Source organism: Thermobia domestica, chromosome 4 (genome assembly GCF_964235325.1).
Source record: "Thermobia domestica chromosome 4, izTheDome1.hap1.1, whole genome shotgun sequence".
Classification (NCBI taxonomy): domain Eukaryota; kingdom Metazoa; phylum Arthropoda; class Insecta; order Zygentoma; family Lepismatidae; genus Thermobia; species Thermobia domestica.
Genome location: NC_137457.1, coordinates 10,303,342 through 10,329,842, shown reverse-complemented (window position 1 = coordinate 10,329,842; position 26,501 = coordinate 10,303,342). Strand labels below are relative to the sequence as shown.

At 35.5% G+C, this 26,501-nt stretch overlaps 1 protein-coding gene across 6 annotated transcripts in view; it reads right to left on the bottom strand.

Annotated features, from left to right (window-relative positions):
* LOC145683708 (uncharacterized) overlaps positions 1-26,501 on the bottom strand; it is a 179,682-nt gene that overhangs the window by 61,882 nt on the left and 91,299 nt on the right. For 4 of the 6 annotated variants that reach the window (XM_081755150.1, XM_081755151.1, XM_081755152.1 and 1 more), the window contains 4 exons: positions 24,944-24,973; positions 19,262-19,309; positions 17,127-17,183; positions 195-248 (listed from right to left, as the gene is read on the bottom strand). In XM_081755150.1, the coding sequence (XP_081611276.1) occupies positions 195-248; positions 17,127-17,183; positions 19,262-19,309; positions 24,944-24,973 (189 nt within the window). The remainder of the gene's footprint in view (positions 1-194; positions 249-17,126; positions 17,184-19,261; positions 19,310-24,943; positions 24,974-26,501) is intronic. The other 2 variants (XM_081755153.1, XM_081755155.1) reach the window with 2 other exon arrangements.

Here is a 26,501-nt window from a genome sequence, read left to right as displayed (position 1 = left end):
TATTTCTTTGCAAACCGACAATATTGATTTAATAGGGCGCCAATAATTTTTGGGGGTGACGCAACTGCCCCGTACGGCCCCCCTTAACTACGGCTCTGGTAGTCACAATAATAATAATAATAATAATAATAATAATAATAATAATAATAATAATAATAATAATAATAATAATAATAATAATAATACAGTAATACCTTCAACTCCAGACTCTGCTGGGACGTAGTTAGGTTGTTCTCCTTGTGAAGTTCCTGAAATTAGAAGAAAACTAGATTATTCTCTAAAAACAATTTCAACTGTTTGCCAGTCGTTCAACTAATAAGAACAGTTTACTTCTAATCTCCAGGCATAACTTTTTGAAAATAAATGGGGTAGTTATTTGCAATTCGTTCCATTCGTGCATTTGCTTTTATAAAAATCTAAAATACGAAAATTCAAAGTTTAATACATTAAGTAGATATTTGCAGTCCAGGTCACAGACATAAAGTGTATCAGATAATTATCAGAAATCTTTGAATTGTGTCTGGTATTTTCACAAAGTATTATAAAAAAATTTGCAGTCATTTAGAAACGCGAAAATAAATGCCGGGTTTCTAAATGGCTTGAAATTGAAAGTAGATAAGTGAATGGTGATAATGGTATATCATGTAAAATAATATTGTCTAGGGAGGTCTTGTTCCACTTTTTGATTATTTTTATCTATTTGAAGATATCACAGAATTACTGTAAAATTAGCGATATCTTTAATTTCGCCGTGATGGAGCCTCTTAAGCTATATCTTCAAATTTTGGTGATGGGGAATTCTAGAACTTTTGGGAAGTTCCCCTTGACATACCAGAATAAAACACGTTTAATATTTTGATTTTAAGTAACCCGAAGCCATTTTTGACATTATAAACACCTTAGAAGGGATGTACTCGGTCGGTAGGAGTAAGATCTAAAATTGTAAAACCTATAGACGAGCGAATAGGTTTATTTGGAAGATTTGTGCTACTACGATTCTAATTAATCAGTTTCTAGACGAAATTGTTTAGCCTATTCTACTTTTTATTGGCAAATGATTTGTTATATTGATATGAAGTTGACTGGAAATTTTAGACTCAGAGGTAATTAAGTTGGTACCGGTACTTAATGTGATGATTTTTTTCTTTATAAGTATTGACTTTGATTTCTTGGCTTTTATTGTTCTCTTTGTCCAGTTTGTTTTTCGTTTCGTTGTGATCAGTAACGTACACAGGAATTTATTTCAGGAGGGGTCCAAACACAATTTGAGGTTAATTATATTAAAAATTGTAAAATTGCCCCTAAAATTAGATTAAATTTACAAAAAAAGTCTGGATTTCGGGGGGGGGGTCTGGACCCCCAGGATTTGTGTTGTTGGATACTTGTGTATACTTGTACATGCTTTTTCGTCTTCCTAACGAGGATTTTCTTTCTTTGTTTAGAGCAATGTTAGAACTGTTTTTTCAAAGAAAGCGTCAATGTAAAATTGTTCGTTTGCCTGGTGTTCCAAAACCTACAGTCTCCAACACAGTTAGGCGATTGCAGGAGCTCGTCCATGAAGGCGATCGTTCCGGAAGAGGAAGAAAGCGCAACGTCAACACGTCCAAGAACCGCAAGCTCATCGAAATAGAATGTAACGAAATTCGAGGGTCTCCGTCAGAAAAATAGCTTGTTGTACAGGGATCAACCGCGAATCGATGCTGAAAATGGATAAAAGGGAGCTCAACCTCAATGCGTACAAGCTCCAAAAAGTTTAGCTGCTCACTGACGAAAACAAGCTCGTGCGATTCGAACGATGCCTCCTTCTCAAGTGCCGGGTCGTAGGTCAGCAATGGGAGTGCATTCTCTTCACCGATGAGCAGCTGTTCACCGTGGAGCAGGCGCACATCCACCAACATGACAGTACCTGGTCCGCAGAGGCTCCTGGCACCTAGCCACCGTCGAACACCACCAAAATCCGCAGTCTTTATGGTCTTGGGTGAAATTTGCGCAAGTGGCAAGACCGCCTTGATGTTCGTGGATCAAGGGTTAAGATCAACCACGACATGTATTTTCGCGACATTCTCGAGACGGCACTTCGGTAATAAGGAATGGACTTTCCAACAGGACTCTGCTTCGGTCTACAGGGCAAAATGACCGCAAGACTGGTGCAGAACCCATTTTCCGGGCTTAATCTCGTCTGTGGAATAGCCGCCCTATACCTTGGATTCTAACCCTATGGACTACGGTGTATGATCGATTTTGGAGGCCAAGGTATGCACTACACGCTACTAAAGTTTGGAGTCGCTGAAGCAATCGCTGCGTCATGAGGTACGGATTGTCGCCCGAGGACCTGCGGCCCATCGCCAAACATTGCTAACCACGTTTGGACGTCTTTAGTGCCGCAAAGGGTGGCCACTTTGAAACCTGCTGAACATATTGCTCCTAAATACCCATCATCTTGGTATTTCGTGTTGTCTTGCTAAATGCTTTCGGTTTAATAAATGTATGGTAACAAATATTCGTACGGGTTATCTCTTGTCATCCTGTATATATATATATATATTTGAAATCCTTTTGATAATACTGGTTGATCCATTACTGTTTATTTACACTACCACCTTAAAAATATCCCAATTTTACATGAGTATATTTTTAATGAACAGGGCACTCTGTCCAGTTTACTTTTAAAAGACATACTATAACTACAGCCCAGATTTATATGCAAAATGCATGTTTATATTAGCATGCAGGAACGTATGGAAAATATCTTTGTCTTTCCGACTGACTTCGGATTTGTTTGAGACGCAAATGATAGCGCATACAAGTGCATATTTTGAGTGAATTTCGATGTGCATGCATATTTCGTAAACTTTGGAGGACACAGCATATTTCCGAATTTTATTGCTGCATACTAGCATATTACAGACTATATCACGAGAAAGTAGGTTATATTTAAAGTGAACTGAATCACTTTGTAAACGCAGATGTAAAATAATATCGTTGTATAAAATAATAGAGTAAAATGTTGTATCCAAAATTAGTCCCCTGACTTGTCTTGCACACGGTCTTCATCGTTCAGCAGAAAAAATCAGATGCCAATATCCATTGGCGTCTCTGGCATGTAAAATTTGGGGGGGACATCAAAGGAAATGATCTAATTGCTAGTATCTCAGTGGAATTTTAGATTATGTCACTTCAAAATATTGGGGGGGACACGTCCCCCCGTCCCCCCCGCCAGAGACGCCCATGCCAATATCTAGAAGTAGGTGCGCTTGTATCAAATATAAAGAAAGTATTTGTGAAAGCTCCATTGTGCGTACGTATATTTCGCGTTCGAAAAATGTTCCGCTAGCTCCCGCAACCAGTTTTAACCCGGTGAGGCTCGTGGCTAGAAGTTGTGTCATATTATCCAGAAAATTTAAAACTCACTAAACTCTGGTGACACAACTGCTATTTATGTGTCACAAAAATGTTTCTCTACAAGTGGGATTGAGAACAAAATTAAGTACATACACAACCACTTCTCAAGAATACCTGAAATTATCAGGCAGTTGGAATGCCGTAACAATGCTTCGCAGCATTCACTCTCCTTTTTGGGCGAATTATCGCAGACTTCCTCCAGTGAAACTCACGGTGTTGCTAAAATAGCATCAGATAAACTTAGCCACGTATTAGGCAAAAATCCCGGGTACAAAACAATCTGTGACATTGCAGATATACTTGATGATGAAAACTTGAAATTAGAAGAGAACCTACCACAAGAAGACATTTGGTGTTTTTTTACATGCACCAATGACTTCTGCTGATGTAGAAAGTAGTTTTTCAATCTACAAAACGGTTCTCACTGTTAAACGTCGAGAGTTTACAGAATAAAATCTATGGAATAGTTCATAGTTGAAGCATCAGAGGTCATTAACGTGATATATTTTTATAAGATGTTGAAATATTATTTTTTTAAAAAAAAAAAGTTTATATTTCAGTGCACATCTTAACATTTTAAATGCATATTTTTGATATTTTTCGTGTATATTTGCATGCATATTTCGGGGTTTGTTTGTGTATGGAAATCCGGGCTCTAACTATAACGATACAAAAAGGAAAACAGTCAGTACCCTCTCACTTGATAATTTCCGGTTTATGACCGTTTCTGCGCGTATGCATAAATTATAGTTGACGGAGCCTATACGATGCACGGAGCCTATCCTATGGGTGATGGGGGCGCCATTAGGAATTTTGCCTAGGGGCGCCTAAGGCCATTGTTCCGCCACTGTATATATTAGATTCATGGAAAAAAGACAATATAATTATAAAATTTGTAGTCTTGCTAAAAATTATATTGATATGTTGTATGTGATCAAAGCTGGATTGACAGGTTCTTGCAGTGGCATATGGGTAATTTATTGCTAAAACAAGTTCGATTCTTTTCTTTTCTTTTTCCCCTGTTGTTTGTAATAGATAGCCTAATAAGTGATAAAAGTATGGAAAATACTAGGGCAGAACTCGTTTTAAATGGCTGTGTAGGAGGCGATGAAGGAATTATAGTCCCTGAATGTGCGCGAGGTAATTGGGATTTATCATATTTGCAAGACGAAATGTGGAGTGAGGAAAGTCCTTCGATTAATAGTGGAAATTATACAAGCAGTTACACTGCAGGTGTTGAGTCAGGTGCAGGCTAGGGATGGCCAAAAATTTTCGGATCCGGATATCCCGGATCCAGTGAGATCCGGATCCGGATCTTGCCGGATCCGGACCTAGATCCGGATCTCGGATCCGAATCTCAGATCCGGATCTCGGATCCGAACCTCAGATCCGGATCTTGGATCCGGATCCGAAATTCGGATCTCGGATCTGGGTCCGGATCTCGGATCTGGGTCCGGATCTCGGATCTGGATCCGAAATTCGGATCTCGGATCTGGGTCCGGATCTCGGATCTGGATCCGAAACTCGGATCTCGGATCTGGGTCCGGATCTCGGATCTGGATCCGAAACTCGGATCTCGGATCTGGATCCGAAATTCGGATCTCGGATCTGGGTCCGGATCTCGGATCTGGATCCGAATCTCAGATATTGATTCGTATTCAAACCTACATCTGAAATTGTGATGATAAAATTGAATATCTAAAATTCGTCAAAACTTTTTTCGGATTCACTAATATAGTAGGATGCTGTGCTTTTAAATGTTTCCATAACACGTTTGTGCTACCTTTGTTCTTTATGTTATTTTAACCTTGCAATATTTACTTTCTTACATAAACTTTCTTATTTTCTCATATACAAATGAAATATCTTTTAGATAAGACCCTTCTAATCGCAGGAATACTCGACAAAACAAACTCTTTATTAATAGTAGTTTCTGACTTACTAGAGTCCAACCATCAACAAATCTTTCACTTCGAAGGTACAACAAAAAATATAGACTGGTTGGCGTGGAACAACAGTAGATCTTTAAACATACACACGAGAATTTCAGGAGAGCGATATGGTTGTGTAGTATTATTAGTATTAATAAAAGTGTTCGTTGTACGACTTTATTACCTAACTTATGGCTTGCCCTTCTGAGGTCAGGAGTTTGTTGAAGGAGTAAATATAAAAGAGATTTCTGTTATTTCTTCCTCACCCTCCAGGTTTCTTTAATCATACATTGCAGGACGTAACCAAAACATATCCATGCATCGTATCATTGAAGCGTTTTGTGTTTTGTATATTAAAGTGTTCAAAAATATTTATCATATTCGCATTTGTTCATGTGATCTCAGGTTCAATTCTCGGTGGAACATACATGAGAAAATTGAAAGCTGAAACAATATGAAAATAGTATTTAAAAGTCAGGAAATTAATATTAAAACTTTAGCTATCTATTGGGACTGTAAGGCTATAGTTAAATTAACCCACACGTTTCGTGAAAATATAATGTGTCGTTATTGTTTATTTACTATAAGCTACCAGATACATCCTCCGAGGCCACTTTACATTGTAATAATCAACAGATGAAAACATTGGGAAAGGAATGGAAGGAAGGTCTCCAGAGCCTTAGATCAAGGTACTAACCTAGCATTTGCCCAGTATAACTGAGGAACAACCCTGAAAAATCCTCAGTCAGGATACTGGTCTCCGAATTCGAACCCGGTATAATCCAATTGCGAAGCAAGAATCCTAACAAGTAGCCTGAGCTCACTCCGTATTATTATTATTATTTAATTAACGTAATGTTCTATGAAATGAAATCTTTGAGTTTTACGTCCCACGGTTATGCCGGTTAGGCTAAAGGAGACGGTGATAATGAGAGATAAGTGAAATGGTGGAATGAAGAAAGTGGGAGGAAACGGGAGTACCCCGAGAAAACCCACGAGCACGGTGTTTGTCCACCACAAAGTTCACTTGGCGGGAGCTGGGATCGAACCCGGGACCCCAAGCACCAGAGGTGAACGCTCTACCACTGAGCCACCGCGCCCCCTAACGTAATGTTCTAAAATTAGTGTAAATTAAACCCTACTTTCTTTATTGTTGATGATATAGTTAATAAGCCTACATGAGACATCAGTCTCCCATTAAATAGGCCTCGCTCAAGAAAGAATACCAGAACTAGAATTCAGGAAGCGGGGGTGAAGAGATTAATGAGGATGAGGAAACTATGTGCGATGCAAAAACTGAGAAATTATGACTTCATCACAGATATATTCACTTACATACGTCAATTAATATTTCTCTGATACAGGGCACTCTACTTTCTATAGTGGCAGGAAAATGGCCCGCTTTTGTAAACGAACAAATTAAGCACGTGCATATAGGCACAATATCCGTGCAAAGAAACATAGGTAAAACTAGAAAAAAAATAGGGAAAGCGAGGGGAAAGTGATAAAACGCCATTCAGCTTTTTAAAAAAAAGCTGAAAATAACTTAGAGCTACGAAAGACGCGAGGCGAATTTTATTGAAATGATTGTTTTTCCTTAGTGATTAGTTGTGCTAACTATGAACATGAATTAAAAAGAAAACAAGTAGCTAGCTCTGAGTTTCGCAAACTGGTTGAAAAGAAAATATTGGATAAAATTTAATAATAAAGAATGCATTTATGATAATTAAAACAAATTAAATTCTTGGCACGACAGTCCTTTGGTTCCTACCATCGGGCTTACGTTCATTTGAAGCGGGATTTGAATCCAAGACATTTACAGTAAAAGGATCCACAGCCTAATGCCGCAGACCACTCGACTATGGCTGTCGGGTTTTCTCGGCTAATCTGTAGCACATTTACAGTAACTGATTATTTTAAAAGTTGCTCCTAAATACTGACAATCTAAGTTTTATGTATCAAATATTTCCTGCGATAATACCATACACTCTCCGACTTCTATAGACGAAAAGCTATAGTTACCCACATTATCTAATACAGAAATAAGTTCTGATTCTCTAATAGCTGCTGATGGTGATAGTCAAGGTTCACCGAAGCATGATCCCAAATCCAAACTGAGATATTGATGTCACTGGAACGCCTGAAAAGTCATTGTGGGTAAGTGAATTGCCCACTTGTCAGGATGAAGGGCGGTGGTGATGTGAAATGCAGGGCTATCAGAGGTACTACTTATAATAATTGGATTTGTAATATTCTATGTTGCCGTAAACCCTCTTCAAGAAGATAACTGTTAGTTTTAGCTTTGAAAATGTTACATAAAGAGTTTTATTGCTATCATTAGGTTGCATATAAATCTCTTTATTCCGGAATTATCGGATTTATTTTACCGCTTAACTTTCACATCTCTTCTGATTTACGAATATTTAAATCACGATTATCCCCTTAAGGTCAATTAGTGATATTTTAACTTATTTCGAACCAACTATGTATATGGCTAGTCTTGTTATATGGGAATAATTGAGACTAGAAGCAGTCTACAGGCTACGTTCAAAAGAATCTTGTCCGACCTCCTGATAAACCACGTCTTTCAGCAAGGTGAATTGTGGCAATCCGATACTAACATGAGGAAATCTTCCGGTTCAAGTGAAAGCTTCCATAAGAATCAGCACCCTAATCAGTGGTGTGTGCCTTGCTAATTTTTCTCCAATGTGAAAGTACCTAACTTTATTGTTAAAAATGAAAAGGTTTTTATTTCAAACAAGTTATTACAGTTTTCATATTTGAACACAACACTCATGAAAAGTCATGTTAAAGCGCGACTTACTCCTGAAAAAGAATATTTATCTGTTTTTAATTTCTCGTGTTCCTTAAACTACATGCGGAATTAGTGCAAGTGCCTTCCGCTCGCATTACCTAGGTACCTCGCAATGGCGTATTTAGGGGAGAAGCTTCCGGGCTTAAGCCCCCCCCCCCGAAATCGTACTTACTATAGTAAACTATATGAAATATCTTGCAGAATTTTCACATTTTCAGGCAAAGCCTCCCCCCGAAACAAAATCGTAAATACGCCACTGTACAAACGGCTACGATCTTGGTACTAGCACATGTTTCGGTTTCCAGATCTCAAATATTTATATTTCAGCCTGATTCTATGTATGAATCCGAAATTTCAAATCTAGATAAGAGACACCAAAATTCATAGTTTATTCTCGGTGCTCATATTGTGATTTACTAAATAATTATTAAATCTAATTGTAGGGTATACATTTGATATTTTGAGCAGACTGAGCAAGATAATATACGTAAAAAGTAGTCAATACTTGTCTTAACTGTTTATGTTTTCTTAACTGTCAATGAAATAGGTGCATTGAGGAATTTTAAATATTCATCTCGGTCCTGCAACCGAGTGGAACTAGATTCGACATTCGAACTCTCATCCGGATCATTTTTTTTTTCTTAAGTAAGCCAAACATTTGATCTTTAGAGTAGAATGAAGGAAACAAATAGACTCGTCAATATTCGTCTTAATATTCTGTTCTCTTCTTCACTGTCAGGACTTCGTGAAATTACTTTCGGCGAATTTTAGATATTCAAGTTTATCATAATTTGGATGGGATGTGGGTTTGGATAAGAATCAAGATCCGAGATCCGAATTTCGAACCCAGATCCGAGATCCGAATCCAGATCCGAGATTCGAGATTCGGATCCAGATCCGAAATCCGAGATCCGGATCCAGATCCGAAATCCGAGATCCGGATCCAGATCCGAAATCCGAGATCCGGATCCAGATCCGAGATCCGGACCCAGATCCGAGATCCGAGATCCGGATCCAGATCCGAGATCCGGATCCAGATCCGAAATCCGAGATCCGGACCCAGATCCGAGATCCGGATCCAGATCCGAAATCCGAGATCCGGATCCAGATCCGAGATCCGGATCCAAAGGATCCGGACCCAATCAGATCCGGATCTTCGGATCCGGCCAGATCCGGATCCGGCCATCCCTAGTGCAGGCAGCACACTGCAGTTGGACGATGACGTAATTCAACCATTGCTATCGGGCAGTAGTGGGGTGAGGGATCTCCATTCATTGCACATTAGTAGTGGTGAAACAGCTGATTTTATAAAGCAGGAAAAAGAAAAAGACAATACAAATCCATTTGTGCCTTTTGGTCGTGAGTTAAGATCGGAGAAAGAAAATAAAATTTTACATGTTAATCAAAGGTTTTTTTTTCTTTTTTATATAAATTTTGATAAGATAGCTGTTAATACAAGTGTTCTATCTAATGAGAAAATAAAGCAAATTCCGTTTACAGACGGAAAAAGTGATGTCGGTTTGTTTCGTTCTATGGTCACTGTGTATAATATAATAAAGGGTGGCTTGTTCCCGATTGAAGCAGTGTTGCTAGCTGCTTTGACTAAATCACAAGGGCGTATAAATTGTGAATTATTGCATTTATTTGAGCAAGCGAGACAGTGGACAGAAATAAGTAGTTACTTGTTTCGGATGCTTATTACTCCATTAGATAAAAGGAACTTGACTGTACGATATCTAAATGCAATGCAAGAACCGAATGAAAACATTCTTGAATATGTAAATAAAATTGTGGATTACCATAAAGTTTGTTATGGCAATATAAACGAAAGGGAGGTATTAGATATAGTGATACTAGGAATGAAACCACGAATTAAATTTGATATGAAAAAATATAGACAACAGGAGTCTTTGAGTGAACTGATGACAGACATCCTTAACTATAATAGGAATGTTGAAATTTATAATTCAATGATTAGCTTTACTAGAGCTGATAATGCAGTGAGGAAACAAATTAACTGTTACTTTTGTGGCGCGAACCATCGGGTGGCTCTTGTTAGGCGTATAAACAATTCTTATTAAATAAACAAATGGTAAGGTAAATAGGACTCAATTAGGACGCTTTACAGAGGGATTGGGGTCGTCTACTCCTATAAGTGATCAAGAGGTTCGATACCCGCAGGATCATGGTTTCGTAGAGAGAAACAGACAATTTATTAATAATCGAAATTGACGTATAGGTGAAACAAAACTTTTTGTCCTTAAACACGACTGTTTCCCTGACAATGGAGCAGGTAGATTTTTGTAAAAGGTGGAGTAGTAAACAAGATCGAGGGTTGGAAAAGACATATAATGCTAAGCATCGCTTACCCTTATTTAAGCAAGGAAATATTGTTGGTGATGAATATAAACATCGTAAAGAAAAGGAAAATTGGTTGGGAGCACCAGACCACATTGTAAAATAGTGTGGGAAAATAGGATAATGTAAACCATTGTTATTGTGTGTACGCGTGTCGGCATCTTAATTTGCCCTTAAAATGTTTAAATCAAAACCACAATGAACTTTGCTTGAGTGGATAAAAACCACATCTTCAATCAAAGCTCTTGTAATTGATGTGATTCCAAACAAGAAAAAAAGTATCTTTGTACACTTAAAAATTCTTATGTTTCTTTGATAAATCCATAACACGTACACGTGTATCCATGTATGAAGTTTGTTTAAAAATGTACATAAAGTTTTTATTGCGTACCATGTTAATATTTTTTACTATGTCTTATCCTTTCCCAGCATGCACCCACATTACCAAAAATCCTGGCGCCGCCTATCTACATGTCCTATTAAAAGTTTACTATTTTCGTGGATACATTCTGTCCTCTAATTATCCTTGTTATATTCTCTTACTAATTTGTTCTCTTTCTTTCTTCTTCCTTTTCCTTTCTTCTTTAAGGTTAGTGTAAAGGGACAAGTTTCGCCGATAGATGTCACTATAGTCTTCGTATCTCTCCCATGTATTTTTTACCTTTCATGAAAATTGACAATTTATTTTATAAATTTCAACCTAGAGACTTCGAATTTTTAGAGAAGGAACTTCATAACCTATTAAAGGCAACAATCCTGCCGATTTTTTATTTAGAATTTTCTTCATTGTTGAAACAATTCCAGTGTTAAAGGTTTGGATATCCATTTCAACAATCAAGCCATTTCAACAATGAAGAAAATTCTAAATAAAAAATCAGCACGGATTATTGCCTTTGATAGATTATGAAGTTCCTTTTCTAAAAATTTGAAGTCTGTAGGTTGAAATTTGTAAGAGAAATCGTGAATTTTCGTGAAAGATAAAAAATACATGGGAGAGATATGAAGGCAGTAGTGCCATCTATCGGCAAAACTTGTCGCTTTAAACCAACCTTAAGTAGATTTTTCCCCATTCTTTGTTTATCGCGAATCTTGCATTCCAATTTATCACCTTCTCTCCTGTTTTCATAATTTCCCAGGCTTCTTTCCATTTCCTCACCAATGTTCCGTTCTCTATTTTTATGATCTCTGCTCCCTTCCAAGCTATCCTGTGGTTTGTCTCTTTCTGATGTTTATACATTGTGTTGTTGTCCTTTTTCAATCTTACGCCATGCTTGTAAGATTGCGTATTTGTTCGAACCCAAATGCTCTCCTTGTGACATTTAGGCATATAACAACGGAGATTAAAGCACGCTTGAAGTGTATGAGGTTTTCTTCATAAACAACAGTCAGTTGTACTCCATGTTGGAAATTGAAACAAATAAATAATTTTTGTACTTTATATGAATTGCTTAAATACTTTTCTTTTCAAATTTAACGTCTCACAGTTGTGCTGTGGCTAAGCGAAATGGTAATCATGAGCTGTATAATAATGGAATGAAGAAAGTAAGGAGCTGGAAATTGTTGATATTATTTTCTTTACTGATATTTAATGGTATTTTTTATTGGTGTTTATATCACACTACCCAGGGTGCGAAATCATCTCATTCAAAGTGAGGGGGAAGTACTTTTAAGCATAATACCTGTACACAAAATCATAACCTATTAGAAAGGAAAGAAGCTAACCTAAGCTTACCAGTTTGTCGCAAAACACACATTTCCAATTATGCTATTCCGTATTGAATATAACTTGAACAATGCTAGGAAAGTGTACTCTGAACTCAAACGTTGTGCTTTATTTTATTGACCTTCAATGTGTTCTACAAGCTTGCATTTATAAGCCATCAAAAATGGAAATAAGGGTATTGTTCTAACTGGTGACCTACCAGGCTAGGTTATTATCTAGTGTTATACCTAAAAATGATCGGCTATTTATGTAATTTTATTTTTGTTCAAATATAAATCCGTGTCTATTGGCTCATGTCTTTTATTAATATAACCACAAGTTAAAAGAATACTGGTTAGGTTAGAGCTCGATAGCAGGGGGCGTCATTTAGGGGGGCAATTGCCCCCCTGAGTTTAAGATTTATATAGATTTTATCAAAAGAATAGTAGTAAATCAGTAAAAAACGAAAAATTTTACTTAAATCAAGGGGTCTTGCCCCCCCAAGCAAAATCTGAAATGACGCTCCTGCTCGATAGGTTACCAGTTAAAACAATACCAAAACAGTGGCGTAACTAAAGGCTTGGGGGCCTCCCCGCAGACAGCGTGGAGTGGGGCCCCTTCTCTTCGTTCCACTTCACGATTTGGGGCCCCCTTATGGCTTGAGGCCCCCGCAATGCCGGGTCTGCGGGGCCCTTATTTACGCCCCTGTACCGAAATGAGAAACTGTATTTAAAAAAATTACAGCCATCCGTTAAACCTGACAAACACGAGATTATCGATAACCTGCTAGTACTCCTTATAGAAACAAATTATGTTCATACTCATCTTCATTGTTCCGTATAGTGGTATATTTACTGTCCGCTATATGGTGCAACTCCTTAACTCAAGACTGTACCACACTTAATGCATTCCACAAATTCAAGGGTGGTCCACACAATTTAACTGTCATTAAGGCTTCTAATGTATCTATTCTTAGTCGATTTCTTTCATAGCTTTTCAAGTCATGTGCAACACTGAAACCACGCTCACACTCTGCAGTCGACAGTGCAACTGATTTTGTTCTCCGTAACAGCAGTTTAAATAGGGGAAGATCATCAATAGGTTTGAGACCAGGTTTCAAATATCTCCATTACATTACAGCTATAGATGGATTTATACCCAATAATTCAACATCCTTATAGACATCAGAATTGCCGTTCAATGGGCTAAGTTTTATTTTAAACTTAAAATTTCATCAAATACTTTGAAGCAGGAAATCTTCTCCCAGTTCATATGCTGGAAATCATCTTCGTAGTTCATCTAAAATCCCTTGTAAGATTTGACATCTTCAACTCAATAACACAGATACTTCTCTTTGCAATTCGTGAGACAAACGTCATCATTTTCTTTCATTTCGGTAAGAGTTGTGCACGCAGTATGTAGCTGAGTTTCTATTTCTCGATATAATACAATTTTTTTTTTTTTTTTTTTTTTTTGCATTGTACTGACGGTAGTAAATATATGTGCAATGTCTAAAAGCAATCCTAACATAAGTATGGTTTGTCTTGAAGTTAGCTTACGATACAAACCTTTAAATTTTGCCACCGTTTGTTCACTTAACTCTATTCTCACTTCGGCAGAAGACAAATAATCAATTATGGATAGATAGTCTCTGTATACGGCTAAGAGCATATTTTTTTTTTTACTGGAAATCCAACTAATTCGAAACAGTTTCTTTACTTTCAAAACACCTTCTTCGCCAATGACTTTGGCAGTGTTTTCGAGGCGAGCAAATGCAGAAGGCTTACTGAAGACTAAAGTTCGTCAAGCAGATTTTCGAAGTGGTATACTGCGTTTACGACTTCAAAAACTTTTTCTGTTACTAAATCAAGCCTATGATCCATGCATTCAATACTGACGAAGTGGGGAGCAAAATTTCTTCTAATGCGAGCAGCAACTCCATCGTGCTTACCTATGAAAACCGATGCGCCATCTGACCCAAGACCCACAAGCTTCTCTTTAATAGTATCAGAATCAATGCCATCCTTTGCGAAAGGTTCAATGATCTTCATTTCGGTTGCTTTTGCATCTGCTTTCTCGATGCGTACTAGTTTATGAAAACAGCATCGAGCAGTTTTCCTCTCATCCACGTACTAATATACAGAATCAAAATGTTTTCCAGAGAATCGATCTGTAGACTCATCAACGGATATAGAGAAGCAATCAGTAAATTTCAAAAATGTTATCAGTTTCTTGTGTAGCTGGTCTGCAATTAAACGTGTTATCAAAGCAGCTTTTTGTCTGTATTGAGGTGAGTTCCCATGTTTAAACCATTTGCACGTTGTAATTTATTCATTTCTGGATGATCCCTAAAACTCCAACCTTGCTTTGAACTAGTATATACATTAGGAAATACTTTTACCGTTACATCCAATTGCAGTTCTTGTTTTCTCAGACATGTTTCCCGTGCTGTTTCTGCGCTTTTTTCCAGTGCCTTTTTCTGACGAGTAACTTCTGCGTCTAAGCACAGTCGATGAACTGAACTTAGTTCATGTCTATACGGGATTCAAATTTTGCTTCTTATTTTTCTGAGGAACACCTTTCGATGATCACAGCAAGTCATTATTGGCAGTTTTAATCTTAATGTTTTTACACACGAAAGAAGCATGCAGTTTACAAACATTGCACATCATCATCATCTCCTGTTCTGCTTTCATTTCGAAAACAAGCCATGATCTATCTTGTTTCCACGAAATCTGAAATCTTTTCCATTTCATGGGCGGTTGACTTTCTTCTAACAATGTTACATTTTGGTTCATTTTACTTGACATTGTTTTATCGCTTCCATCACACGAACTCTTTGACAAATGTATTTCAGACGCTTCCATCACATTTGCACTAAAACACTTCTTTTCAGCTTCACTCGTTTCATCACTATTGCATTCGTCACTACTTTTGTTCGTGAATAGTGGTCCATTATTAGTAACATGCGAGTTGTTGCTATTTAGTTTGAGAACTTTATTGTCTGACGGAATTAACGTTGAAGTATTTTGTAATTACATTATTCGTAGCACGCTTCCTACGTTTCATTTTTGTTGCATTCAAGAAGCCAATAACACTGCACTCAAGTATGACCACCTTAGTAGTAGAAGGACAAAAAAGAATAGTTACTTCAGATCTCATCTCTATTTTGTTTTCAGAGCTGCCAGATCAAAGCACAGTTTAATTATTCACTGCATTTTTACTTTTGCTTAACGCTAACTGCACTTCGATAATTATTATTATAGTTTTCCTACTGAAATATTTGCAAATATATTGATAAGTGTGATGAACTGGTATTAATGGGATACGTGTACCTTTGAAAGTATTTTGTAGGGAAACTAATGTTACATTTTCAAGAAATACCTTCATATTCTTTCCCCCCCGGTAACTCTGCGGTGAGGGGGATTATTTTCCAAAAAACAGTAAGTGAGGGGGAATTCCCCCTCATCCCCCCCAGGATTTCGCACCCTGACACTACCTAAATTACGTATTTATAGCTAAACGCGTTAACTTAACGTTGGCTCTTAATCATTTTTGTGTGATCATTTGTGTGTATGAAGGATATTACATTTATTTACCAGAGAATAGTGTTATATGATCAAAGTACCTAACATAGAGGCAAGAGCAGATTTATTCGTAGCATGAATCCAATTCATAAGTTTTTGTAATGTTCTGAGCGAATAGACTTGCAGGTGGTTTACGCTTTCATGTTGGTATTTTTAAAAAATCTTATTAAATATGACAAATCAATGATGAATTCAAATTTTTACGAAGACATATTCTTTAATTTATGAATTCAATGAGGAAATATCACAACAGCTTTATTCTCAATGAAATAAGTTTTCCTTTATTTTATTATGTTAGTTAATTATGTTATTATAGTGTACGCTTATTATACAGATATTAAAATATTTTTTTGGAAATTAGCATTCGAAATTAAAGTCTTCGTTAGGTTAGGCTTGGTTTACATTTATTTTCCACACAAACTGCTCCAAAATTAACTCTTACTTTCTGGATAGTATATATATATGTTCTAAATTTATCGATTGGTAGTTAATTGTCTATTGAATTGTGGTGTTTCCACTCACTGATCCAATTATTGTGATTTGTTTAGTGATTCATCACGTAGCGAAATTAACTCTAATCGAAGTAGTCAACCGGAACATTGAATCTAGTTTGTCATGAGCTATAATTGTTCCTGAGCTCGATATAACACCTCTAAATCTCCATGATTTTGGTATCGCGATCTGTGACTGATACATCATCAATTCATAGTAAGTGAATATGTTCGTCTCTCTTAGACAGGGGTACTTAGAAAAGGGAGAGGTAGAAAATAATATGAGTCCACGGTATCGGAAACCATACTGGTGACAAATTGAGAGTTTAGGATGGCATAATACTCATTACAGGAATAGATGGAAGACATTACAAGAGACGGAAGTGATTCATTCTTTTCGAACGTGATTGTATTCGAAAACTTAGAAAATGTATTTTAAGTGGAATGACCGAAACTTCATAGTGAGGAACTACATAATTTACACAGTTTGCTAAACATTGTTAGGGTCATCAAATCGAGGAGGCTCAGGTTGGCAGGTCATGTAGTCAAGGTGGAAGAAGATAGGAACGCTTTCAAAGTCTTAAGTGGAAAACCAAACGGAAAACGACCATTAGGAAGACCTAGACACAGGTGGGAGGATAATATTAAGATGTATCTCGCAGAAATATGATTACAAAGTAGAAACTTGATCCAGTTGGCTAAGGATAGAAGTCAGTGGAGGACTTCTGTAAACGCGGCATTAGACCTTCGGGTTCTATAGGTCATAGAGTAAGTTAATTAGTTTTTAGAAAAGGTATTTTATCTTCTCGATAATTAATTGTCAGACAAGTGGTCTTTTACCTCCATTTGAATTTTCATCTGGGTGAGCTGGTACGACTTCTTCCAAATTACTGGGACCTAAATAGAAGATGGAATTATGAAAGAAATTTGTCCTTCTATGTTCATATTATTATAAGTTTTTATTAAAATATAATAACTGTTTTATGAGGAACTTAAACCAACCTATGTGAATCGGGAATTACACTCGAAGAAACACATGTACTACATTCTTCGTGGTAATAATTTGAGTTCAAAACAATTGCTATTACTATGATTTTTCTTCTTTTCTCCTAAGTATGTTCAGTCATCTTCTTTTGGCTTTCGAGCTACAAAATGAGAGAAGGTAGTAAAGTGATTGTGATATAAACTGAATTCAAGATTTCAACGTATGGACATGTTTTCATTGAGATCTGTTGGCCTATTCTTCTGGAAAATGTGCATAAACCTAGAGGCCATACTGTTCAACATATTCAGGCCAAATTTTAATGATAAAATTTTTCATAAGAATTTTCCAGGTTTGGTTTTCCGAACTTTCTTCTTGCTCAACATAAGAATAGAGTAAAAACTAGAAACTGTTTTTTTTTCTTGTGAATGATTTCTTTATATTTGATAAATCAACATTTAATTATCAACTGTAACACGGTGTGTCTTTTTCCTTCACTTAGGGATGAATTCTTTTCGAATGGTTTTCTTAAACACGACACGAGCGAGTTTGTTTTTATATTTCATAAAGAAATATTTTAATAGCAATCCTACAATATAATGTGTAATTTCTCCTTAAATAATCCAAAAAGGGTATTTTCGTCTTTTTTTTGGAGACTTAAATAACTATGTTCATATTTCATAGTAAATATTTTAGTGAGAATTCTACAATGAATGATAAAGTTCAGCAAAGTTGTCAGTGCCTTCTATTTAAGTTTGAAATAATGTTACAATAGAGCAATAGATGATTCAGGAGATTCAAAACATAGCCTTATTCAACAATTTCAAGAACTTCGTACATTTCAGACTAGTGGTTACTAAAATTTGATCATAGGATATATTTACTGAGTGGGTATTCCTAACTAACCGTCATTAATGAAAAGCGTTTATGCTTTTGATGGACTCCATATCAGTAGAAGGGATAGAATCAATTCATTATCTATCTATCTATCTATCTACCTACCTACCTACCTAAATATATATATATATATATATATATATATATATATATATATATATATATATATATATATATATATATATATATATATATATGACAATACGATTTGTGTTTAAAATGGCATTAATTTTTTTCAATTCTTGAAGATGGCACAGTATACCAGAAAAAAAATGCTAATAATATACATAGTACTTTCAGACAAATATTGGACTCTCTGTATACTATAGGTTAAAATCGTAAATCGTAAAAGAAGTATATTTAGGTGTAACGGGAACTTTATAGAGGGCTACTGGAAATTATTAAAGCAATGCTATTAGCAAGAAAATATAATCAACGGGATGCAGGTTGAGACAACGTTAGTATTTTTAAAAGAAATGTGCTGAAGAACGCAATAACTTTTGGCCAAATGTTTACATCTAGATAATTTTCGGTGCTTTGGGGATGATCACATTTTAATCAAAACCTCTATTTGTTCACATTTAATAATTTTGTTTTGAATTTGACAACCAATCATCTCAAACTCCATATCAAATTTATGTAATTATTCAAAGACTTCCTTACACAGGCAAACGATATCGCAGGGAGCCACGTCTGTTATCATAAGGCAGGGAGCCATATCTATTAGCATAAAGGAGCCAGTCATATCTATTAGAATAAGGCAGGAAGGCATATTCATTAGCATAAGACAGGCAGCTATATCTATTAACATAAGACAGACAGCCATATCTATTATCTGTAAGGTTAACTAAATTGTGAATTCAGTGGTCTCTGTTCGAGTTATGATGTTATTTGTAGTTTACTTCCCAACCAAATGTGCTTGTTCGTTAGTCATTATTCTTCAGGATTATTAGAGGATTTTTGACCGTGTTTTTCACGTAGGTAATCATAATTCTAAGGGAAAGATAATATTTTTACAATTCATGTCTTTTTCTCTCTCATTATCACTTTTTATTCCAATATATTTTATCTCTCAATGTGATTGAAAATTACTTACCAACACCTACAGGGTTACTGCCCAGTATGCTATTGTCAATGGCTTGGCCTGTTGGAACATATGAATATAAATTAGTATTGTGTAAATGATTAATTAGAATTTCAAATAATATATATAATATATAGTCTAAACAATGATTACTAACATTTAAAGAAGCAGGAGTAGTGGCTGTTGAGGGAAGTCACATCGCTAAACATTTAATTTTTATCGCTATATATTAGCGGAACAAAGCTTTAGAAAGCTGTATACAACAACCATTACGTTAGGCAAGTTTTCTACCTTTAGTTTCTAGCTTTATTTCCTTAGTTTCTATCTTTCTTCCATTAGTTTCTAGCTTTCTTCCATTAGTTTCTAGCTTTCTTCCCTTAGTTTCCAGCTTTCTTCCCTTAGTTTCCAGCTTTCTTCCCTTAGTTTCCAGCTTTCTTTCCTTAGTTTCTAGCTTTTCCTCCTTAGTTTCTAGCGTTCTTTCATTAGTTTCTACTTTTTTCCATTGGTTTCTAAGTTTATTTCCTTAGTTTCTAGTTTTCTTCCTTTAGTTTCTAGCTTTCTTCCATTAGTTTCTAGCTTTCTTCCCTTAATTTCCAGCTTTCTTCCCTTAGTTTCCAGCTTTCTTTCCTTAGTTTCTAGCTTTTCCTCCTTAGTTTCTAGCGTTCTTTCATTAGTTTCTACTTTCTTCCATTGGTTTCTAAGTTTATTTCCTTAGTTTCTAGTTTTCTTCCTTTAGTTTCTATCTTTCTTCCATTAGTTTCTATCTTTCTTCCATTAGTTTCTAGCTTTCTTCCCTTAGTTTCCAGCTTTCTTTCCTTAGTTTCCAGCTTTCTTTCCTTAGTTTCTAGCTTTTCCTCCTTAGTTTCTAGCGTTCTTTCATTAGTTTCTACTTTCTTCCATTGGTTTCTAAGTTTATTTCCTTAGTTTGTAGCTTTTCCTCCTTAGTTTCTAGCTTTCTTCCATTAGTTTCTAGCTTTCTTCCCTTAGTTTCCAGCTTTCTTCCCTTAGTTTCCAGCTTTATTTCCTTAGTTTCTAGCTTTTCCTCCTTAGTTTCTAGCTTTCTTCCATTAGTTTCTAGCTTTCTTCCATTAGTTTCTAGCTTTCTTCCATTAGTTTCCAGCTTTCTTCCCTTAGTTTCCAGCTTTCTTCCATTAGTTTCTAGCTTTCTTCCATTAGTTTCTAGCTTTCTTCCCTTAGTTTGCAGCTTTCTTCCCTTAGTTTCCAGCTTTCTTTCCTTAGTTTCTAGCTTTTCTTCCTTAGTTTCTAGCGTTCTTTCATTAGTTTCTACTTTCTTCCATTGGTTTCTAAGTTTATTTCCTTAGTTTCTAGTTTTCTTCCTTTAGTTTCTAGCTTTCTTTCCTTCTTTACTTAGTTTTCAACTCTTTTCCCTTGGTAATTAGCTTTCTTTCCTTAGTTTCTAGCTTTTTTCCTTATTTACCAGCTTTCTTTCCCTAGTTTCTAGCTTTCTTTCTTTAGTATAAAATTTAAAATTTTAGCGAAGTCAGTGGAAAGCTTTTGTGAACGCAGCAATGAACCTCCGGATTCCATAAGCCATAAGTTAGTTAGTAAGTTATTGGAAGCTCTAGGAAACTAATTGCATTTGACAAGTATTTGCACTTTTGTAATCATATCTTGTAATGATGTTCAACAGAAAACGTAGTTTAGCTCATTGACTTGCTATTGTTTTTTTTATGTCTTCTAAGTTCGAATCCACGCGTTGGTAAAGAAAAGCTTCGACACTATCAATGTTCTCTTTCCTTCTCTTTTTACATTTTCATTAATGTTTATATGATACCAAAATTGCTAATCCACTTGAGTGTCAATACTTGTGTATCAAATGTCTTTAACACAGCAACTGGAAGAAGATAGTGTTCGAACTATTCTTGACGCTCATTATTCACATAACAATATTATATCACAAAACTCTGGACATTGCAACCTCCTTTTTCAGTAAGAAAGTAAATGTGACTAACGTTTAAATCTATCACTTATACAACACAAATTAATCGTTTCGTAGAATTGTGGTGACTACTTTATTAATGTGTAGTGTAAAATTCTGTTTACGTTTTAAGTTCTGTAAGTCTGTCATGTAAAATATCCTTACATTATGATAAAATTTAGCGAACCAGAAGGACACAGTTTCAGTAGGTCAATCGTACACTGATTGGTACATTTCTATGCAAGACAAAGATTCTGAATTCATGAATCCAGAGCAATTAAGACTCACTGTTCTACTGTGTGTTATTTGGACAGAATTAACTAGGAATATGGAAATATAAGCCTTTCCAATTTTTTGAAAAAAAAAGTTACACATAAAAAGTTATAAATTAGAGATCACTAGGCCTATACCAAAGCATGAACAAATTACTTTACTCCTTAGCAAATTAAAATTCTGTAAACAAAGTGAACTGTATGAAGTGCTAAATTTCAGTTGTCCAATATACTGGAGAGAACATGCTAAAAGCACAGGTTCCTCTGGCATCCTCGCTATATTCGTGTCTGCTCAGTTTTATTCGCAAGAAAATATATCTCTCATCACCGACAACAACTGGTATTGAAAGTGAACGGTGTTGCACTCTGACAGAGCAGAGGACATGGATGCATTAGAGGAACGAGTGAACGAGGAACGAGAGAAGAATAAAAGAAAGGGAACAAATTGTTCTATCTGCTCCATGGAGAATCACCACTGTCCTTTACATGGACTGTACTGGCTAATACACATTTAACGCTGATTCAGTTTGCTCTCAGTCTCAAATACATTTATAAAGATTTCTTGATATCATTAACTTGTTTAGAGTTATTTAATAGAGCTTTGTAAATTATTCGTTGTAGCTTTGGAAAATTCAAGATTACTAAAAAACTCCAACAGACCAAAACAGTATATATATTTTAAGATTATATATTTGTGTTACAGTTTCGGCTATGTAACATAGCCTTCCTTAGACACATTATTGGGGAAGCCTTCTTCAGAGCTTTGCACACGTAGTCTTCCTCAGAGTTTTGCTTATTTATAAACAAATTAACGAACAGCAAAAATAGTGAATCAATAACTAGTTAAAATTTAGAGTCCAAATTTCTTTTATTTTGAGGAAGCCATGCTTCTATTTATGGTGTATATTATTAAATTCTGCTATCTTTTCTTTTACCTCATAGTAATGCCACTTGTAGGAGCGGCAATCGTCAGAATCGTCTTTACAAAATGCACGCTTGACTTTGATACACACAACATTATTTAACACACTTCCTATTAGTTAGTTGATAATATTTCAATGATTTTAGGTGCGATTATCATAGGGAAAATTTGTAATTTACAAAAATTAAATATAAACCTTATGAAATAAGAAAATAAAACACCAATCTTTTATTTTGGAAATGTGTTCAAGTAATACAGTATCGATATAAGTATAGTTGTTGCGTTTCTGAGAATGAATTGTTCTTTTAAGGATTTAATGAAAATGAAATGAAATCTTTGAGTTTTACGTCCCACGGTTATGCCGGTTAGGCTAAAGGAGACGGTGATGATTAATAATGAATGAAATGGCGGAATGAAGAAAGTAGGAGGAAACGGGAGAACCCCGAGAAAACCCACGCACATGGTTTAAGGATTTAATGTGTCAGTTTTAAGATGTACAATTAAAAACCATTTGTCGGGCAGATTTCAATCCGTTGAATACAAGTGGGAAAATATTCATCTTTATCATGTTTCTCAAAGTATATGTACGCTCATGTCCAAAATTATTGTCGCATGTCTATAAATATGTTGTTGTAGGAATATAATTTGATAACGAATTCGTCCGGTATTTCTTATAATGTTAGTATGTGTATATAATCGGCAAAGACATGTATGTGGCAAATTTCATGTCAAAAGAGCAGTAAATAGGAACAATAAAACGAAAATAAAACTTCCTTGTCCATTTAGCAACATTTTGTTTTACTCATTCTAATTTTCGTACTTATAATCCTTTTCCTATGGAATTTACCACAAATATACATTTTCTGATTATACACATAGTATCAGTACTGAAAGTACCTTGCAAAATCATTATCAAATTCTATTCTTACAAGAAGACAATTATAGATATGCGACAATCATTTTGGATATGAGTGTACATACTATAAAGGAGAGAGCAAGAGAAAGTGTTTGACTGTCACGTGTCAAGGATTTTTCGGTGCATCTATAATGGCAGTTTTCTTAATGGTGTAAAACAGAATGACCGTAGTTGGCAACACTAGCACCAAAGTAAGGGTTGTATTTTCCCTCCGCATGTGGTAAGAAACGTCAGGGACCATCTTGTGATGGCTCTGCTATAGGTAATATGTTAATTACAGAAGTTTTGATTATGAAAATATTAATCCTTGAATACGATTTGAGTAGATTTAAATTAATTTATCTTCAACTTCTATTTATGTCCCTATTTATGTAATTTCATGTCAAACGCACATAAATTCATTTTCTAGTTTATCTTTTATTTAAGTAACAGCACAACCTTTAGGGGTATTTTAAAGTTTTAATTATCACTAGGAAGTTATTAAAATATGATGATGAAATATTGCCATTGGGTTTTTTATGTGCATTATGTTGAGGAAATTGGCTCCTACTGATTCTTGTTTTTCAAGATGTGCCAAAAGTGACCAAAGTGCAAAATGGATAGAGCAAGCAACCATAGCATGATGCTGTTGGAAGAGGACTTTTTGGAGTGTCTGGTGACCATGGATGAAATGTGGATATATCAATATGATCCGGAGACCAAAACTATGAGCATGCAGTTAAAGCATGCTGATTCCCCTTCCCAAAAAGGCAAAGATGAAACAGTCAGGGCGGGGTTTCATGCTGCCCGTTTTTCCGGATACTTGTGGGGTAATTCTGACAAATTAGCATGTAAAAGGACAAACCGTCACTGGGAAGACAGGGAAGTACTACATCAATCTCCTGGACAAACTGCTCATGCTCTGGAAAGCGTTCATTTCCTAGCTGACAATCCACCAGCTTATTAATCTCAAGTTGCTGTCGACAAAGCAAAAGGTATTGCAACATCCTCCTTATTGTCCCGACCTCGAAGCCAGTGACTTCTTCTTGTTTTCCCAAATGAATAATTCGTTGCGTGGTCACAATTTTGGCAACACAGATGACGTCATTCATGAGGTGGAAGAATTGTTTAAAGCACAATGTGCAGACACCTACAATGGCGATATTTGTAAAGTGAAGGAACGTTATGGGAAACGTGCAAATCTGGGTGCTGACTAAATAGAGAGGAGTTAACAATTACAAATCACAACAATCCTTATATCCCGATTTTTTACTACGATAATTAAAGCTTCAAGATACCCCTCGTATGAATAGCTATTATAATATAATATGTTTCATCGCTTAAAAATAGGTTTGATTGGTGCAGCTTATCGTCCCGTTTCGGTGCCGATGATGTATGTCTCATGGAATTATAGATTATGGTGGAATCTCAACTACCGTAATGCGTCCGAATTCTATGCTTTCCACCTGGAATCGAACTCAGGGTCATTTGTACTAAATGCGAACGAGCTAACCACTATACCAATGAAAAAGAGGTGTTAAAAATAGGAAACAAAGAGGAAACAGATATTCAAATTCTAAGAGAAGAATACTTTTAATGCTAATAATGATTCTTTATGATTATAATAGATAATAAATATTTCTTTACGACATACGTATTCACTTACCACTTGGTTCCCCATGGACACTAGATGAGCCTGTTGAATTGACAAGAATTATTGGTTCGGTAATAGTTAAAGTATAATAAAATATACTATAAAATCAAATATTTATTCGAGGATCGTTTAAAATTATGCTTAATTTATGAGAAATATATTATTATTATTATTATTATTATTATTATTATTATTATTATTATTATTATTATTATTATTATTATTATTATTATTATTATTATTATTATTATTAGACCTATTATTATTATTCTAGATGTAGAAACATGCATGTAGGTATTCTCAAATTTCAGTAGGGAATATAAAATCTAGATTAATAAGGCATTTTGTTCCTGATGTAGTGTAATTAGCAACATTAGAAAAGTTTTGAGAAGGAAGCATGTCTTACATATCTTGCTAGTTGTGTACTAGCAGTGTGCATTTCATATTTGGTATTGTGAAAGGGTAAGTGTGTTCTTGTCAAATGAGGAATAAAAAATTAGCAATACTTGACTATTTTCAAGATTAATAATGATACAGTAGTTAACCCCTCGTCTTCCAGGCGCCATTTTCCTACGTGGTGCTGTAGTATCAGGTTTTCAATTACAGTTAAAAGACTGTCTAGACCGCTAATATATGGCATAGTTATTGCGCACGCGTGAGGAGAACATTCATATTACTGATACAAACAATGATTTGCATTATGGAACATTTGGATTGTCAAAGGGAAGTTTTGATGTTCTGAAGTGATTTTATTCTACTTCAAGTTGGCAACACTGACCTTAGATCAGAGACAAAGTTTTTTTTTTCTTTTTGGGATCTCAAAATAGATATCGAAGTTGCCAATTGTTTATCGTCAAAACAAACTCATGTGTGTCGTAATTGAATGCTGCCTTAGGTCTGCCATGTACTGAGACAAAACACTTTTCCTTTTCTGTCAGTAAAGTGCTGTCACCTATGGAGAAATACTAGAACTAATTCTTGCCTTGCATACACTAAAAAAAAATCATCAACTCCATGATTAATACGACCAGGGTAGCCGATCCTGTATTTTGGAGTACAATATTTTATGACATGCACATTGGTATTTAGGGGGCTCTCGGGCTCAAGCTCCTCGAATAAAATTTGTTAGTTTTTCGCATTCCAGTACAACAATAATTATTATTCTTACAATTTCTTAATAATTTTATTGATTTTCCATTCTCTTATGCTTTTTGTTCAGAAACAATACTGTATTTGTCAAATTTCAATCCATGTAAGAACTGTGTTCTTTTTTCCTTTCTTCCGTTCATTCTACTGTTCTGTTTCTTTTTCTTAATTGTTACTTTTTTCGTTTTTCGTATCACACTTTCGACCGTTGTTAGATGTGTTTCAAGTCGGGCGTCGTCATTTACAAGAAACTAGAAGAAGCTGATAAGGGATACTGGTGTTCCACACCAACTAAAACTGCAATTAGTATAGTATATTTCAGCTTCAACTTGTCTTAACATTTTCTTTCAGATAAAAAACGTACAAAGATAAGAGTGAATATTTCCATTTTTTTTCTAAGAAAAAGAAAAGAAAAGAAAGAAAG